A 17,005-nucleotide genomic window follows, 5' to 3' on the forward strand; every position below is an offset into this window, starting at 1 on the left:
TTAGAAGTCTGACAATGTTGCCGTACTATTTCAATATGGATTTTTCAAGCTTGTATGTCAGGAGCAGTTTTGAAAGGACCAGCCATAGAACTTAGGACAAGCCAGGGTTGTGAAAGAAATTACTAAAATGTGTTATGATTGACAAGTTTGGTGTACACCCTAAACGCACAATTTTGGAGACATGCCAAAAATAACTTCTCTCGTGATTTGCTACCACTTTCAATGAAACGATCCACTCGCGTTTGTAGGTCAAGCTGTTCGTTGTCCTTTACAGTAGGAACATAAACATTTGTGGAAAATCGAGATCACGTTATATGAAATCACTATGGAAAAAAAAATTCAATTATTAAGTAAATCCACAGAGGTATTGTTAGTGTTTCACGGTAGTGCTTTTCATCGCGCTGTCGTTTTTGGATGTTAAATAACCAGAAAATGGCACTGTTTAATAAAAAAATAAAAAATCCCCCAAACTACTCGGCTGGCTGGCGACAGATTTAATTGGGTTGATAATAATATCGGTATAAATTATTCAAAATTGTATACAACGACGGTATTGTCGCCGCCGGACTGCGATCCGACCAGACAAGCGAACGTGGAGATCTCGCTTTTGCAACCGCCGGGCAAATTAATTATTTATGCGCTCAGAATTTACATTGTAAATATGTGCAGCACTTTGGGCGTTCCAAAGACACGCACACACGACCGAGCTCGTTACGTTGGAAATCCGTCGGCTGTGTTAAATTTTTAAGTACCAAACTCGCCGTGTGGGTTTTCATTCGGTTAGGCGCACCATATGGGTTTCCCGAAGAGTATCCCGAAGGATTAGTGTCAGGTGGAGCAGAGAAAAAGAGACGGTCTCGACACGCGGCGCGACACTTGTCTGAAGCAAAACCGTAAAAAACTGATATTGTATTTTCGGATCGTTTCTGCGCATGTGTTCATGAAAATGTGCAATTGATCATGTTATCGTGTCGCCGACGAGTAGTTGCAGAATTATTTTTCAATTAGTCTTGCTGTTTGCTGATTTTTAATATTTGTTATCCCCATTTGTTCGATTAATGACAATTGTATGTCGTTGAAAATTGAAAGAGTTGATCAAATTTTGCAGTATATTCAAATTCAACTAACTTTGCCTTTTTCTGTTAGATCTTAACTGAAGCGCAAAACACCTTATTAATATTGAAAATGTTCACACGAAATGTACGATTAAAAATAAACTTCATTGTTTATTGTAAAGGTTTTTATTTTATGTTGGCGCAACTAGATTGGGGGGGGGAGCTAATGTAGTTCGGAGCCTTTTAAAAAAACCCTCAGAACTTCTGTAAAAATTACAAACCATTTGTTTAGAACGTCAACGAGTTTAGAAGGATTTGAACTTCCCCATCCCCTCCTCTAGTTGCGCAAATGCTCCTAACCTTCTAAAAATAGTGGTTGATTTCAAAGCAGATATCAAATCTGAATTCAGCATTGCCCAAATTATTATACTCTAGATCTTTATGCATCATGAGAAATCTTAATAAACTAAAAAAAAATTAACCATACAAAGCATCACGACTCTGATCAGCTGTAAAAGGTATGTAATTTTGTAAGTAGGGACGCTAAAAACATATGTAAGTACAAATAAAAAATTTTTCTTACTAAATTGAATAAACTACCCCAACACATGCGGTCATTTTTTTTTTTTAATGTCAAATTTTCACTTAGCGTCCTTCGGTCGGGTCGAGGTCGAGCTATTAATAGTGTGTGAGAGGGAGAAGGAGAAATAAAAGACATTTCAATAATAAAAAATGTCGATTCGAAGGGTGCAGTTAAAATGGACAATTAATGGACTACAAAAACACACTTTGCCAGGCTGTAAAATTATATTATTTAACACGACAAAAGAAACACTCAGGATGTTCACTCAGGCATGAATATTATTTTTTTTTTTTTTATTATTAATATGGAAATATTAAAAAAGCGATTCCGCCTCGGCTCCGTTTCCCATTCATCGCCAAATAATATTATACAACTCTAACGTTTCGTTCGACGATTATTATTATTATTTCGTTCGCTCCTTTTAACTGCTACGAAACGAATCGGAAAAACTATAAATAAATATCCATCGTATAATGATCATAAAGTAGAAAGAAACAAATCCTTGGCGATAAAATTACTTAAACCAAACACTCCTAATCAGTAGTTAGGGCTTGGTTGAAACTAATTCAATAACTAATAAACGGGCAAATCAAATAATAGTAATAATATTATGCCAAACGTATATCGAATTCCAATAAACTAACCATAACATTTTTTTTTACTAAAATTATCAGTGATATTTTACTAACTAATTAATTATCTTTTCGTTTCAATAATGCCCACCTCTGCCTATAACTAAGCAGCTACTCTTAATGAAATATTCAATTGTAATGTAGTGTAACATATCACCGTTACACTGTTAAAACGTGGTTAGAGGCCAGTAAACAGGTTGTTATTGAAATCGAAATTTATTAAATGCAATTTTTAAATACAAGGTGAACAATACATTTAACGTGAGACACTCATTTTCCCTTAAAATAATAGCGATTTTTTTAAAATTTTCCTTTTTGAAAACGTTTTTGTTTAATAATATGTTATCTTACAATAATAAAACTATAAAAATGACTTAATTTTTTTTAGTATATTTCTAAACTTTAACAGTATGGAACTTAAACGGTACAATTTAAATTTAACAAGCTTTCTTAATTAATAATAATTTGCTGGCAAATTCGATTGGCCAAGAACCAGTTTTGAGTAATTGCTTTTTAGAATATAACAGTTGAACAGTTTTGGTTAATGCGAACAGACAAAAATAAACTCTATCCTTCCTGCCAAACTTATTAAACTATAATTTTTCACCAAATTCTACCAAATATGCATGTAAGTTAATGGTACTCATTTAAGTTCAAAAAGTATTATGTAAATGTAAAATATATAGTCCAAGATTATAAAGTAACATGACTTAGGTGTTACCCAAAATATCATAAGAGACAGTGAGTGTCCATTTTTACTATGAATCATCCTGTAAACTTACTAAATGAAATTTTAAAATATCACTCTAACAAATTACTAGAATACCGCCGACACGCAACGCGTTCATTAAAAGTACATCTCGCAAATATTATTATTCCATTAATATTGCTCTATGAAACGTTATTCCCGAACTGCCAGGGCTTTATGTTCGGTGAATAAATGCGCTTAGGTTTTCAACGTCAAAAGTTCTCTGGGTGTGACCCGTCGCCGGCACTTTGTTGTTGGCCGCATATTTCCTGCGACCGGACCTGAGTCCGACTGTTCATTAAAAAGAGGTTCAATATATTTTCATTGAGCGTATTAAAAAATACCTAACCCCGACCACGCCCCGGTAAACGTTTCGTCATCGACGGGGAAGTGTTACTTGGGAAATCGTACCAAACGCTCTGTGTGTTGGTCGCCAAATATATAATAAAAAAATAAAGTCGTCGATAGAACCCCCCCTTATTCGAGTGTCGAGGCGAGAGGGGTGACTATACCTCAGTCCAAAAATACATTGGTACACTTATGTGGTTATTTTTCTAATTTTTAAACCTAATGTCGGCTTGAAAATCCACGAATTTTATAGTTGTTGAATGACTTTTTATGGTTTTTTACATAAAAGGTAAAAATCGGCTGATCTATCTTCAGTATAAGCCTTAAAATCATGCCTAAAAATAAAAATAAATCAACCACCCTGGTTATCAGAATGTTGGTTTATAATTTATATATTATAAAGGTTCTACAAGAATTCCAACTCTATCCGACCAATTTTTCATGAGAAATTAGAGAAAGTCATAGCTGTTGAGGATTGAAAAACATTATTTTCGGGTCTTTCCGGTTTTGGCGGTAAAAGAGTTGACTTATTCTACTCATGACAAACACCTTGTTTTAATACCAATACCTTCTCAGCACCGCTTGATACATTTTTAAAAATAAATTTCTTCGAAATTGTTTACTATGAAAATCTCCAAAACCGGTCAAATAGTTCTACTACGTTTTTGGCGTCAGTTTTCGATTTTTCCCGCTCGCTTTATGAATAATAATATTATGTTTATATGTTTCAATGGACGCCTTTTGAAATTGATTTATGGCGTTATTTTGTGTTAATTTTCCGCGTGTGTGTGTGTGTCGATAAAAAGGTGAAAATGTCAATCCCGTTTAATACCTATCGACCGAACCGAAAGGGTAAACAGCACTTTGGAGTTGGGAAGTTTTCAACAACAAAAGGGAGAACCTCGCCGACGGCTAAAATGTCGTTTGACGAAATTCCCGAAAACTCTCTTGCGAAATCACGAAAGTCTCGAGTGACGTCTACGTAGGTCCCCTAAGACTTCACAACACACTATGGTAAGGATACCAGCATTCTCCGTCTAGACTCTCCCGGTGCTGATGTACGTGACCAACGTCAGACCCCGAGACTTGCTTGGAAATTCCTCAAGCAAATGAGACGGAAATGTCTGCACAAACGTATCGGCGCCAAGCCCATCAATCACCCGTGTAGACCCTTCTCTAACTTTACCTTTGGACGTTCTACCCGACTTCGGTATGTGTGTGTGTGGTACACTCGAGCCAAAAATCTTAAACAACTATTTTCCGTTTCAATGATGTACTTGTAATATCCGTTTTATATATAAAAAAAAAAAGGAAAATGTAATATATTTACAAAGTCATCATAGCAAACAGACAGATTGATGACAGTTGAAATTCGAAACGTTAGCTTTTTTTTTTTTAAATGTATTGTCAAAATATTTATAGAATTAAAAACATGCGTTCCTACTTGAAAAATTATGTGTATATCAAACTTTTATAGTTATAAGATAGTTCAGTTTTGCCGTAGGTAGTTTCAAAAATATTTGATTTTTAAATGGTAAAGTTAGGTACTTAAAGTAGCTTTTTAATTTAAGAATAGTTTGCTGAAAACGTTGACTGGTCGATAACCAGTTTTTGAATAATTACTTTAGTGTTATTGAAGTTTAAAATTTATGGCGACAGGTGGAGTGCGGTTGAGTTATAAGATAAAAAATAACGTTATTTACTTATAATTAAATTAAATGCCATAAAAAGAAGGTAAAAGATAAAATTGAATAACAATTTTTCAACCAGATTTTTTTTTTTGTTATAAAATTATTGATGGTTTTTTTAGTATATAGATAAGTTCTGTTAACGTTTGAAGCAATAGAAGTATCCGTTATAATTTAATCTAAACTGTGACCATTAAAAACCGTTTAAAGATTGTATTCCAAAACCGAAAATCATAAAAAAAAACTATAATTTTGAAGTACAATAACCATGTCAATAAAATGTCAGAAGACTATTTAGGCCAACGATTTTTTTGTCTGGATTGTGATTTCAAACTGGATCTCCTCCACATTCGACAAAAAGTTGTTTGTTTTTTTATTTTTTTGAACTGCCTTGTACCTACTCCATTTTAAAATAATGCTTATAAGTTTATTTAGTATATTTTGCTCGTATGTGACGATTGGGTTTGAACGAATAGTAAATACGTGACTTTTCCAGTGTTAAAAAAAAACTGTATTTATTTTGTATTTTATACAGAATTCGATTTTATCGACTGCCGCCAGAAAAGTGAAATAAAGCAGGGTCGCTACAAGACTATGAATAAAAAACAATCGATTTATCTGCCCCCCAGTCAGTTTACAGGCGGAATATAATATTAGGTCCGGAATTTCACGGTTAAATTAATGCCGTGCATATATTATACTATTATTACATTGCCTACGCGGTACGTTTTGACCAGTCGTTTGGATCCAACAATTAATGAACGCTCGAAACGTCAACGCCTTTTCCTACCGTCGGCGCTCGTTAATCATTTTGGTTTATTCAAACTGGGAATAAAAGGTAATGCAAAAAAAAAAATGCACCTGATCTCTCATTACGACGACCGCCTGTTGCGCCTCTCCGCCACGGCCAGCGTGAAGTTTAATAGACGAGTGGGATAACTTGGAAGGGCTGGTATGTTATAATACACCTAACTTCTTTGGGAAAAATGTTTTAGGTTTTTTTTTTCAAGTGAATAAAACACTTCACACGGCCATACGTCATGTACGAGGTATATTAATATGCTTTCAACGCCTTAACCACTCTCCTGGGACGCCGAAACTATTTTTTTTAACTGCCGCGTATAACGCTATTGTATTTCGGTTGGAAGGGTCGTGGCAAATCCGGAGTTTTCCCCATACGGTCCAAGTCGAATGCTGCTGAGTATGCGTTCAGCGAATCGGTGTCGGTGTAGATTATAATGTATGAAAATTCACTGACGGGAAACCCTTACAGTTAAGCTCTGGGCCTAACAGTAATTCAGAGGCGTCCCTGAAAACAAATCCCGGTCGTTCCAACCGACGTGTAGCGGTCATTTCATCGAAAGCGGCACAATATTGTGCCCATAGAGCCATTTTTACTGTTATCGACACACCTCGAGTAGTGTCCAATCAGAGTGTGTTCAGATCCACAAATCGTGTCAGTCAGAATCGTTAATATGCTTCAATAACAAAGGTAAAAACGTAAATAACAGCCATTTCCTCATAACCCTGGCTTGCCCAAGGTCAATGTGGCTGACCTTTTCAAGACCGCTCCTGACATCACTATCAGCTGTTTTTCGAGGAATACCAATCGATCAACAGTTAACCATTGCTCATCACATTCAACACGTGTACCAACATTGGCACCTCGCACTACCCTGTCAAGTTTGCGGATTGACCCATTGACCTTAACCCGGTCGCCTCGGATATCTGTGGTGAGACCTCTAGGAAAACAAGCATTTCATAGACTCCTTGCACCTCGTTGGCGATATTCCCATTTGGATCGTTCAGACTCGGATTCCGAGGGGTGACGATCGTGTGGTTTTGTCCGTCGTAGACCGTCGACCGCCAAAAGCTCAGGGAGACGTGACGGATGTGTTGTCTGGAGTGCAAGAGGGGAATACAGGCATATAGCTCTTCCCTGGGGTGCCGGTGGCGTGTAGCGGCAAAGGGGCGACGGCAGCACTCGCGAATCGATATAAAGGCGGCACACACACACACACACACACCGTCGTTTGCCTGCATCCTTGGGCAGAGTGTGATAGATATAATAATAATATAGGTAGGTATACACTACACACATACACACGAGATATACGGCGGTAAGATCGATATTAGCCGAGGACATGACACACACACACACACACTGTTGAGAATTATTTTGTGGAAATCGCACGTCACGGGAAAGTAATAAAGACCAGAGAGATAATGAGAGGTATGATCGTGTGCGGACGGGCCGTGCTACCCCCTATACCTAATATAACAAACGAATAATCGTGTGCACACACATATATTACAACAATAAGACGAGCAATACAATAGACACGACGAAGATAATATTAAAATTCGCGGTTTGCGTGCTCGTCTCGGCCATTCTGGCACGAGGTAAACGTCGGCCGCGAATCAAACTTTCCATTGTCACACAAAACTCATAATATATTATAGCGTACGGTAGATGTGCACAGGTACACAATGTGACAGGTATACAACGACAACAACGACAGCCAAGAAGTTTTGTCAATTCCAACCGAGAAACACTTTGAAAAGGATCGTAATAGAACCAAGACGAATATGTCAGCTTAATACGCTATAAAGTTTGAACTGATTTAATATTTTTTACACAAAATTATTCATAGCTCCAAAATTGGCCAATGGTGAACAAGTATAAAAATGAAATACAAATTTTGTGACCCAAAAAAATAGACAGGAACCATTTTAAAACGGCTCTGAAAATAAATATGTATGTAAAAATATGTCGCTGGTACTTTTTTACTGTCATACAAAATCATGAAAATCCGATTGTATTTTTTTGGGACGTTTGAGACGTTTTGAATTGACTTTCTAGTAGCATATAAATATAAAACTTTTTTAAATTGCTTAAAAACGAATTTTCCAGAACGACTGCATGCCTAAAAATGAACATAAGAATAGTAAATATAATTAAAACAAAAGTTATTAGACACAATTAATTTCTAAATCTAAGAAACCAGTTTTAGACGTTTCCCTTTGTTGACTCATTCTGCCCACGAAACAAGATAATATTCTTCAGGAGGGATTATGCAAAAAAAAATCAAGGGAATACGTTTTTAATTATAAAACTACACGGGCCAGTACGGTTTTTAAATAACCAATTAATTTTCCCAGCCTCTCCGGTGGACAAAAATAATTGAACGATTTTAACTGAAGCGTGTATTTTTCATTATGTTTTAGCTATTAGTTAAGTTCATTGCACAATGCGTCCATGTTTCCTTGCAAAACAGAGTTGAAAATTATATATTTTATCATTTGAGCTGTATTGAGTTCATGCCCTTGCTCTATATGGCAATTTAACTAAAATCTACCGGATTGCTTGAGACGAAAATTAAAATTTGGCCTATTTTTTTTTTAAAAATATTATGTCGATATAATAAATTTTACTTACTTGTTTTCCAAGCGCACATATTCACTAACTGCATTATTTGTCCTGCTGGGCTTTAAAACAAAACCTGGTCCACACATGGGCCGGTGGCGGTGCTCGCGTTGTTCCTAAGTTGTTTAATTCAACTTCCGTACTTACGAGGACCGGTAATTAACTTTGACCCTACTACAGATTTCCGGACCCAAATTAGTATAATTTTGTCCGTAAACACTTTGGATACATTCCGTAGAACTTTCGAAGCTCGAACGGTAAAACGTTCAAGGAAATTACACATACCGCCCGGGCAGTCAAGAGTTCAGTAAAAGCAAATTATATCATATACTTGGGATGAAATTAACTCAATCATTTGTTTACCCCAGAAAATAAACTTATTATTGTTATTTTTAGGATCTGGTGTTTAAAATTATTAATAATTGCAAATAGTCTACCTTCGACAATAGTTCAATAAAACACACTTGACTTATATCACTTTTACAAGCAATATCACTTATATAAATAAATTCTATTTGTTAAGTTAACAAAACGTTAGTCGGGTTACCAAAGCGGTTACCGCGATTCCAAAGTTCTCATTGGTTATTAAGTATGTGATAACTGATAAGTGATTGTATTATTTAATTAGTCAGTTTGTTATTATTTGGCATTTTGTTTTACTTTCTTTTAACGTTTCGGTTTATACTTTTTATAAATAATTTATATATAATATTTTTAACACATTGTTTAGATAGTCTATGCTTTTCTAAAAATATTTTGTCATCGAGATCATTAAAATAATTTTTGCTATTTTGAAGGCATAAAAAAAAGTAGATAGTGATAAGAACTATTTCCATTGTTATACTCAGAACAGGCAAGACATAATAATATTACTCTAAATTACAAAGCACAATAAGTTATGATATTTGAACCTATAATATAAGTCTGTTCCATTCCTTTTTACCTAATCTACCTACATAAAATAACTTCTGCTAATAAAGGGTTATCGAATTTAAATACTCAACATAAAGAAGTTCCTCATTAAATGTGTAATTTATTATTATATATTACTAGTATATTCAGTCAACAAAAATTGTAAAACAATTTCTGAACCATAATAATATAAATATTATATAATATAAGTACTACAATACATTTTAACATTCCGATTAACTTTTTAACAAGCCGATTTCGGGTTATTAATTTAACAATCGTTTTAACAATGTGTTAAGGCTAAAAAATGTCGATGAAATCCAATTTTCATTATTAGTAGTTAAATATAATTAACAACAAGTTAAATACTTAACAAATGTTGGTGAAAACGGCTGAATGACTTACATTTTTTTTTTAAATTATACCACATTTTTTTCGGACAAAATGTAATTTTTGTAAGAACAACGCCTTTTATTGTCGTTTTTTTTCATACGGCCTATCCGATTTAATTAATTTAAATAGAAATCAAACCGAGTGTGATTAATTTTGTTATTGTGGTTCTGATAAAGCATTTCCAGTCATGTATATAAGCCAAGGCGTGGCCGCTTCCTCGCCCTGCTAGACCGTGTTCGTTAAATCGATATTGAACATAATCACTACTAATATTTCATATTTAAGTATATATATATTATAATTTGCTTAGTAAAAAATTTCATCCGTCTGTTATCGCACTGCTGGCAGGTGGTTTTCTGCATTTGGAAAATCAATAACCAATTTATATTCCAAACGTATAGTGGCTGCCAAGGGGTTATTGTGATTGTGACGACGGACTTACCGTAGTAATAATAATAATAATTTACTTGCGATACGAAAAGCAGTCACGCTCTGGATAACGCGATTGATAAAATATAATATATTAAAGTTTGAACACCGGATAATGTAATAAATCGTATGGTGTATGCCAAGAAAGTTGCGGCTATTGTATCCCGAAGTGAAATCTCTCCATTTTTCACCCTACATTATTATTTCACTGGCTGATGCCGAGATAGCGGAAAGATAGTTTTAAGAAGTTTTCGGCGTACCCTTGTAGGGTAAAATCGAATATCAGATCACATCCGGATAAAGGAAATTATAAAATATGCCACGTCGATGGTCGTTTGACGTGACGAAAGTTTCAAAATCCTTTTTTTTTCTACCCATTTTTTTTTTTTTTTTGCTCCCCTATTCCGTACACTGAGATATGGCTAGTACGTGTTTCCGTAATATTATATACATGTATATAATGTCCTGTGGGTCTAGACGAGACTACCGAGTCGTTATCGAGCGTGCAAGAGTCACACGACCTCTGGTTCTCCCCGACCTCTTCAGCCTATATAATAATATACCGGAGAGCAGAGCGGGGGCGCTATTTGTTTATGGGATGACCGAGATGAGTATAAAATATCATCTGTCCCGGCCGCGCTATGAAAACACCTATTTAAAAGCTCTTTTGTCATGTGAAGTGAAAAACTCCGTAGAGTGTCGATGCGAGTGGCCGCGGTCATAGTAATTAAAATAAAAACGTGAGGCATAAAACACAGCGACGACGACGACGACGACACGTCGAGTCGTTAAAGGCACATCTAACTCACCTCTGTAGAAAACTGTGTTCTGACATCCACCAGAGACCAATGTAATGATCCGTTATGAATCCGGTCATAAAAGTCGAGAACTCGCCAGTAGGTTGTTTCCAAACAAGCCTATGCCTCGATGGTGAGAAGTACTCTGTGAAATTTGATGACCCAACTAGAATAAACCAGCTAAATTCGTTGGGACGGTGAGAGCAAGTGCGAAACACTAAAAGCGCACAATTAAATTCAACTCAGGCGCATTGTCCAATTGGAACTGGTAGAATGACAAGTAGTTGCGTTTGTAACCTGGCAACTGTCAAATAGTAGGCGGATCTTTTCTAGAGAGGAACTTCAAGAGGTTGAAATTTCATTTTTAAATCGGCTTGGAGCTAAACTTCATAATATAATCCAACTCTCTTTCGGAGGGGTAATTGCATGTTAGAGAAGCTTCTCTTGTGATAATTTAGATCCAGGAATGATTAAAATTAACAAATCCGAAGAACCCTGTCCAGTCCGTTTCTGAGCGAGTGCATCTGAGTGATATCCAAATTTACTAGAAATGTTTGAAAATGGGTATATTTTCAAGGTGATGGGATGGGAGAGGCTCTGGAGCGAGGGGATGGCCAAAGCTACAAACGGGTCAAATCTATCGAGTACTACTGCATTTGTACCAATTTTGACATGGTGTTTTCTATTTTTTTTTTTTTTCAGAATGGGGTTGGATACCAGCGAACGGGCCGGGAGGTACGCGGTCGTGGTGCAATCCAGCCGTCAGTCATGAGCGCGACGGCATGCTGAGGTAGAGGACCTCGTCGCCGTCGGACTGCACAGAATTAGTGGCGACGACGAATCCGTTCTGGTAAACATGGTAGGCAGTCACCAGCAGCAAAACCAGGGAGGCCCCATCTGCGGTGGCACCATGATGAACATGCTAAACGTCGACGCCGAAAACCGGGTGGTGCTCAACGTGGGCGGCATAAGACACGAGACCTACAAGGCCACCCTCAAGAAGATACCGGCCACCCGATTGAGTAGGCTGACCGAAGCGTTGGCCAACTACGATCCGGTGCTCAACGAATACTTCTTCGACAGGCATCCCGGTGTGTTCGCCCAGGTCCTCAACTACTACAGGTAATTCAATAATCTAAGAGCGGTGAAAGGAACGCGAGGGGGAATGCTGAAATGGGCATGTAAAACGAAGTTCGAGACGGGGCAAAGTGAAATAGTAGCGAAAATTCAATATTTTCCTCTAAGGAAAGCCGTTGGGGCTCGGGTACATTTGAGCACGTGGAAATCTGGAGTAGTCATTATCATTATTACTTGGCATGTCTCAACAATTGTCCATTTAGGCCTTGGGCTGTACGCAGGTCAATTTGAATCATTATTATGCTTCAATGACAAAGGGATCCTTTGAATGCCAAAAAAAAAAAATAGGATAATCAAACATACAATTTAGCAAGTTCAAATTTTCGTGTACAATTTCAACACTGAAAGTGTGCACTTTTCGAGAAATGACTAAAATATGTCTTAAAATCAGCTGATTTGCTGTCTCTTATCAGATGATTATCGACAATATCATATCAATTATCCATTTCCCCTTATCATTATCACACCATTTCGGCTTATCCACACTTACCCCTATACTATTCCACTTCTCACTGGTATTACCTGATTCTCTAAAAACAAATGTTTGGTCGTACATTTGTTAGTCATGCCAGACTCAATCTCAATAAAATATTACACTATTTTATGCAACAGTCAGAAGTCAGGACCACTCGTAAAATGAAATCTTAAGATATACATTTAATTAAAAAAATCTAGTCAATATTATAATAGTAATCAAATAAAGGTAATGAAAATCAAATGATCAATACTTGATGTCCAAAAAAAAAAATATACAATCGTTCATAAACATTATGTGTTTATGTATGATAATGAGCTTTGTTCTTTGTATCCCTAGTCGTAGCTGCAAAAAGGGTTAGTGCGACTTATGTTTGTTGATCCGCTTTCCCTAAATACATTTGAATATTAAGCGACGGTGGTCGAGTCCTAAATTATATTATCCTTTTAAACGTCTCGAATGAATAACATTTCTACTACACACATTCACTGCGCAACAACACGAAGAATGGTGCAATTTAGTTTAATAGTATATTTCTTAGAGATCTTTCAATTGGCGTTTTTATCCTAAACAATTACTGCCGTTAATTGCTTACAGTCCTCGGGCCTTACGATTGGGTCGTTGACAGTGTTATAGTTGTCAATTGTTTCAATGCATGCAAATTAAATGTAAAATTCTAGCCGTTAAGTCCTAATCCATTTTGCCTAGAACCTGTAATGGGGCGACGGGCTTTATCAGACTCCAATTCTTCCTACACCACTCGGGCGGTGACATACCTATCTAGAAAATAAATGATAAAATTACAGTTTCTTAGCATGACTTAGAAAATGTTATTTGCATTGCAAATCCGGTAACGTCATCGCCCAGAGCAATTTAGTGTTCTTATCGCTATAGCGGCAAGGAGGTAGACTATTGTCGGAACATCCCTTTAATTTCCATCAATCTTGCCGAAAACTTTCATCGTTCGCTCAAATAATAATATACTCACTTCGTTTACTTTAATCTTGTTAGTATTTGTTTGGCACGTCAACTTACTCGCACTGAACCCCGACCTCGTGTGATTATTATATACCTACATGATAAATTATAAAATAAGCCTAGAATAGTATAAGGGTCGTTGAGCCGAAAATGGAGCATTTGTGTCCTTAGATATTATCGTTGCACGTCTTAAACATTTTCCATTCAAAGTGTAATCAGCCTAAAGAATGTGTCAATCAATAACGTTAATATGCCTCAACAATAAAGGTAAATAATCAGTCAATAGCTAGTTCCGGACACTCCTATTAAAGCAGCTCCTGACATTGTGATAGACCACTAAGGAGCGACATTGGATTGCTATGACAGCATTGCTGGCTAAAGCAGAAATTTCGGAGGAATACCATTCAATCGACAGTGAACTTATAGGGATCACATTTCAGGTGTGTCCCAACATTGGTACCTTACTTCCATGTCAACTTTTTAATTTACCGTCAGTATAGGGAAGGCTTAACGTTGACTTTGTCTGGGAAGCAGTTTCTTATCAGTAAAATTGTGGTGATAGGGTGAATATGTGTGCATGTGGTTTTGTCAAAGGTTACGTTAGATCAGAGGTTTTGAGTGTCCTTCTCGTGGGTTGGTCCGTTTGCTAAATGCTAGCAGGTGAATCAAACCTGCCGACCCCAACTAATTAAAGTAAGCGCTGGCTTATACGCCTGGGACAACTTAGCGAGGACTCACTTAAGAGCTGCTCCACCGCGACAAGGACGGTTGGAAAAAATCTTATACCAATTTTGTAATTTACCATCTGATTTGCCATGAAAAGAAGGTTTGAAACTTAAAGTTATGCGGGGAGTTGTTGTATACCCATGTGTTTAATTTCCTCTTGTAAATCCGCTACTGGATTAGTTGCGGGAGTGAGTTGTTTCTCGTGTGTGTGTCTCTTTGAAATTGTCCTTTTGGCCAGTATAAAAACGTTTAACGGCTATCGTCCGACTTTGGGGTTTATCCCGGCAAAAAAGGTGGCAGTTGCAAGGCGGCCCCGGTTACCGGTGGACGTTGTCTGGATAAAAACTCCCGGGGGAATCGCAGAGAAAGAACAATAGTACAACCTAAAGCAGCATATGTGTGTGTGTGTGGGAGACGCGACATTTTTATATCTCGGTCTGTTACATAAAAACCAAGCCGTTTTTTCCACTATTATTAGCGACATTACATGGGCGACGAAAATTGCCCGGCTTTATTGTTTTCCACCGGAGTCACAGCAGTTGCACACCGTCGTCCCTCTATATAATATATATATATATATTATTATTTTTTTCTAAAGCTATAAAACCCCGTGTACTTTGTTGTTGCCGCCGCCGTGTGCGGATAAATCGGCGGTTACATTGTATAATTTTTCTCCACCGGCAACTCGACCAAACTGTAATAAAAATAAAAGCCGGCACAGAGGGGTCGGGGGTATAATGGGAACCGAGCATACTGGGTCGGGGAAGGTCGTAGAACACTATAGGAATTACTTTCAGAAAAAATATGCTTCAAATAGTATAGTAGCAGGTATTAGGGTGCGTACGATTACGGTTAATCGTTGGATATAATAATTTTTTTCCCAAGCTACAAATTGCTCGGTTGCATAAATTTTATGAGAAAATTGTGCAATTTTTGTAGTCCCATTATAGATCAACCTTTAGCCTCATTTGCAGACGTTGATTTCCAATCAAATCATAGCACCTAAAAGAAAAAGAAAAAATTAAATATTTACATAGTTTACAGTTCTATTTATATTTAAATTGTTTTGCTCCGCTGGTGCCTGTAGACTGAAGCGATTGTCTGAAATCATATGTTTTGTACCACATGATTGCAATAGTGAAACAAAATTCAAAATATGTCCCAGTGACATTCTGTAATTCTGTCATTCTGATCACACTGTAGCACGCCTTTTCGCTTGCTTCGTAATATTTTACTTGTTATTCTATCTGATACGTCGATAAAACTATTATTATCAATTTTTATAATTATTATTACTCAAAAGTAGAACGCAATACTAATTTAGATAATTTCACTGACGTCAAAAGGATTTTTTATCTGTACAAACATCATGTCTTTTAGGAAATTGGCCATTATTTTTCGAAGAATTGTACCTACTTGTATAAAACACAAGAGGTGTAAATGAATTTACAAAACCACAAAAAGCTTTAGACATAATTTTAAGCTCAATTAATTATAAGCAATAGGGTTCCTGTTAATAAATTATTTACACTTTTCAAATTATTGAACTTATTTAGGATAGTTATATGAAAATGTCATTTCTTAACTGAAAGCCACAAATAAAAATGTTTGCCTATTGATCTAAAACTTATGTTCAAAGTTCAAACATCATTGTTTAGTTAGTACACCAATATGAAATGTAAAAGCAGACCCTCTAGCGCAAAAAAATACACCATTGTGAAAACAATACCTTATCAGCTCCACGCTAAGCTAGAATGATTGATGACCTTTGATAATACAATAATTATCCGTTTGATTTAAACAGGCCAATGTTTACATACAGTTTACAAGATGAACCATGCACATCAAAGGACAAAAATGTGCTAAAACATAACATTATGAAATTCACAAATAAAATTAAAAATATGTACCTAGTTACAGCTACAGATATTTCCCAACTCGTCGTCTATTTACATTATAAATAACGATTTTACGGCACAACGTATAAACTGTTAACTTAAACTTGAACCCCTCAAAAAATTTAGTACTATTTTAAGTACACCAAATTTGTTTTGATCCATTCCGTGGCGCTTTTACAGTGATAATTGGTCACCCTTAATTCGGGTGGTGCATAAAGTGGAAACTCCACTGAATCAGGTTTATTTATCTTTTGCAAAAGTTACTTTGGTTCGAGAACTTTTTAAGTGATACATTTACTGTTCATTCAAGTCTACACAAAAGTTCAACAAAATTATTTCAATTCGGCGAATCTTCGCGTTTCGGATAATACATTAAAAAATAAAATATCTAAATAAAAGTCTACAGCCGAAATGTTTTTAATGTAATTTTCAACTTTTGAAACGTTCATAATTGAATATTATAGCTTGATGAATATTTATTTTTTAAAAAGCCAGCTCGGTTGGAACCGGGCATAGTGGGATCAACAGATCTTATTGGGAAGGTGAGAGAAGGGGCGTTATTTTAAAGGCAAATTTATGCATAAAATTATGTTTTTAGTAGTAAAGTGGATACGATCAGAGTTAATGTCAACACAACAGACAAATCAACAACGTGATAAAAATATTTTAAGAAAACATTTCATATTTTCCTGATACCTGTTGACTGTTAAATAATACACACATAGAAGCCTGGAAGTTCAATACGGTCCGAGTGTACTTTCCTCTTTTTTTTATTTAAA

The 17,005-nt window shown here is 36.1% G+C and overlaps 1 protein-coding gene across 2 annotated transcripts in view; it reads left to right on the plus strand.

Moving 5' to 3' along the window:
- LOC126833286 (potassium voltage-gated channel protein Shaw) overlaps positions 1 to 17,005 on the plus strand; it is a 111,088-nt gene that overhangs the window by 65,535 nt on the left and 28,548 nt on the right. For both annotated transcript variants that reach the window (XM_050564530.1, XM_050564531.1), the window contains exon 3: positions 11,715 to 12,134. In XM_050564530.1, the coding sequence (XP_050420487.1) occupies positions 11,869 to 12,134 (266 nt within the window). In that variant the 5' untranslated portion in view covers positions 11,715 to 11,868. The remainder of the gene's footprint in view (positions 1 to 11,714; positions 12,135 to 17,005) is intronic.

The sequence above is a fragment of the Adelges cooleyi genome, unplaced genomic scaffold (assembly GCF_023614345.1).
Source record: "Adelges cooleyi isolate 19-005CV unplaced genomic scaffold, UGA_ACOO_1.1 ACOO_flye_CR_arks_rails_tigmint_CR_PRNA_2, whole genome shotgun sequence".
Lineage (NCBI taxonomy): Eukaryota > Metazoa > Arthropoda > Insecta > Hemiptera > Adelgidae > Adelges > Adelges cooleyi.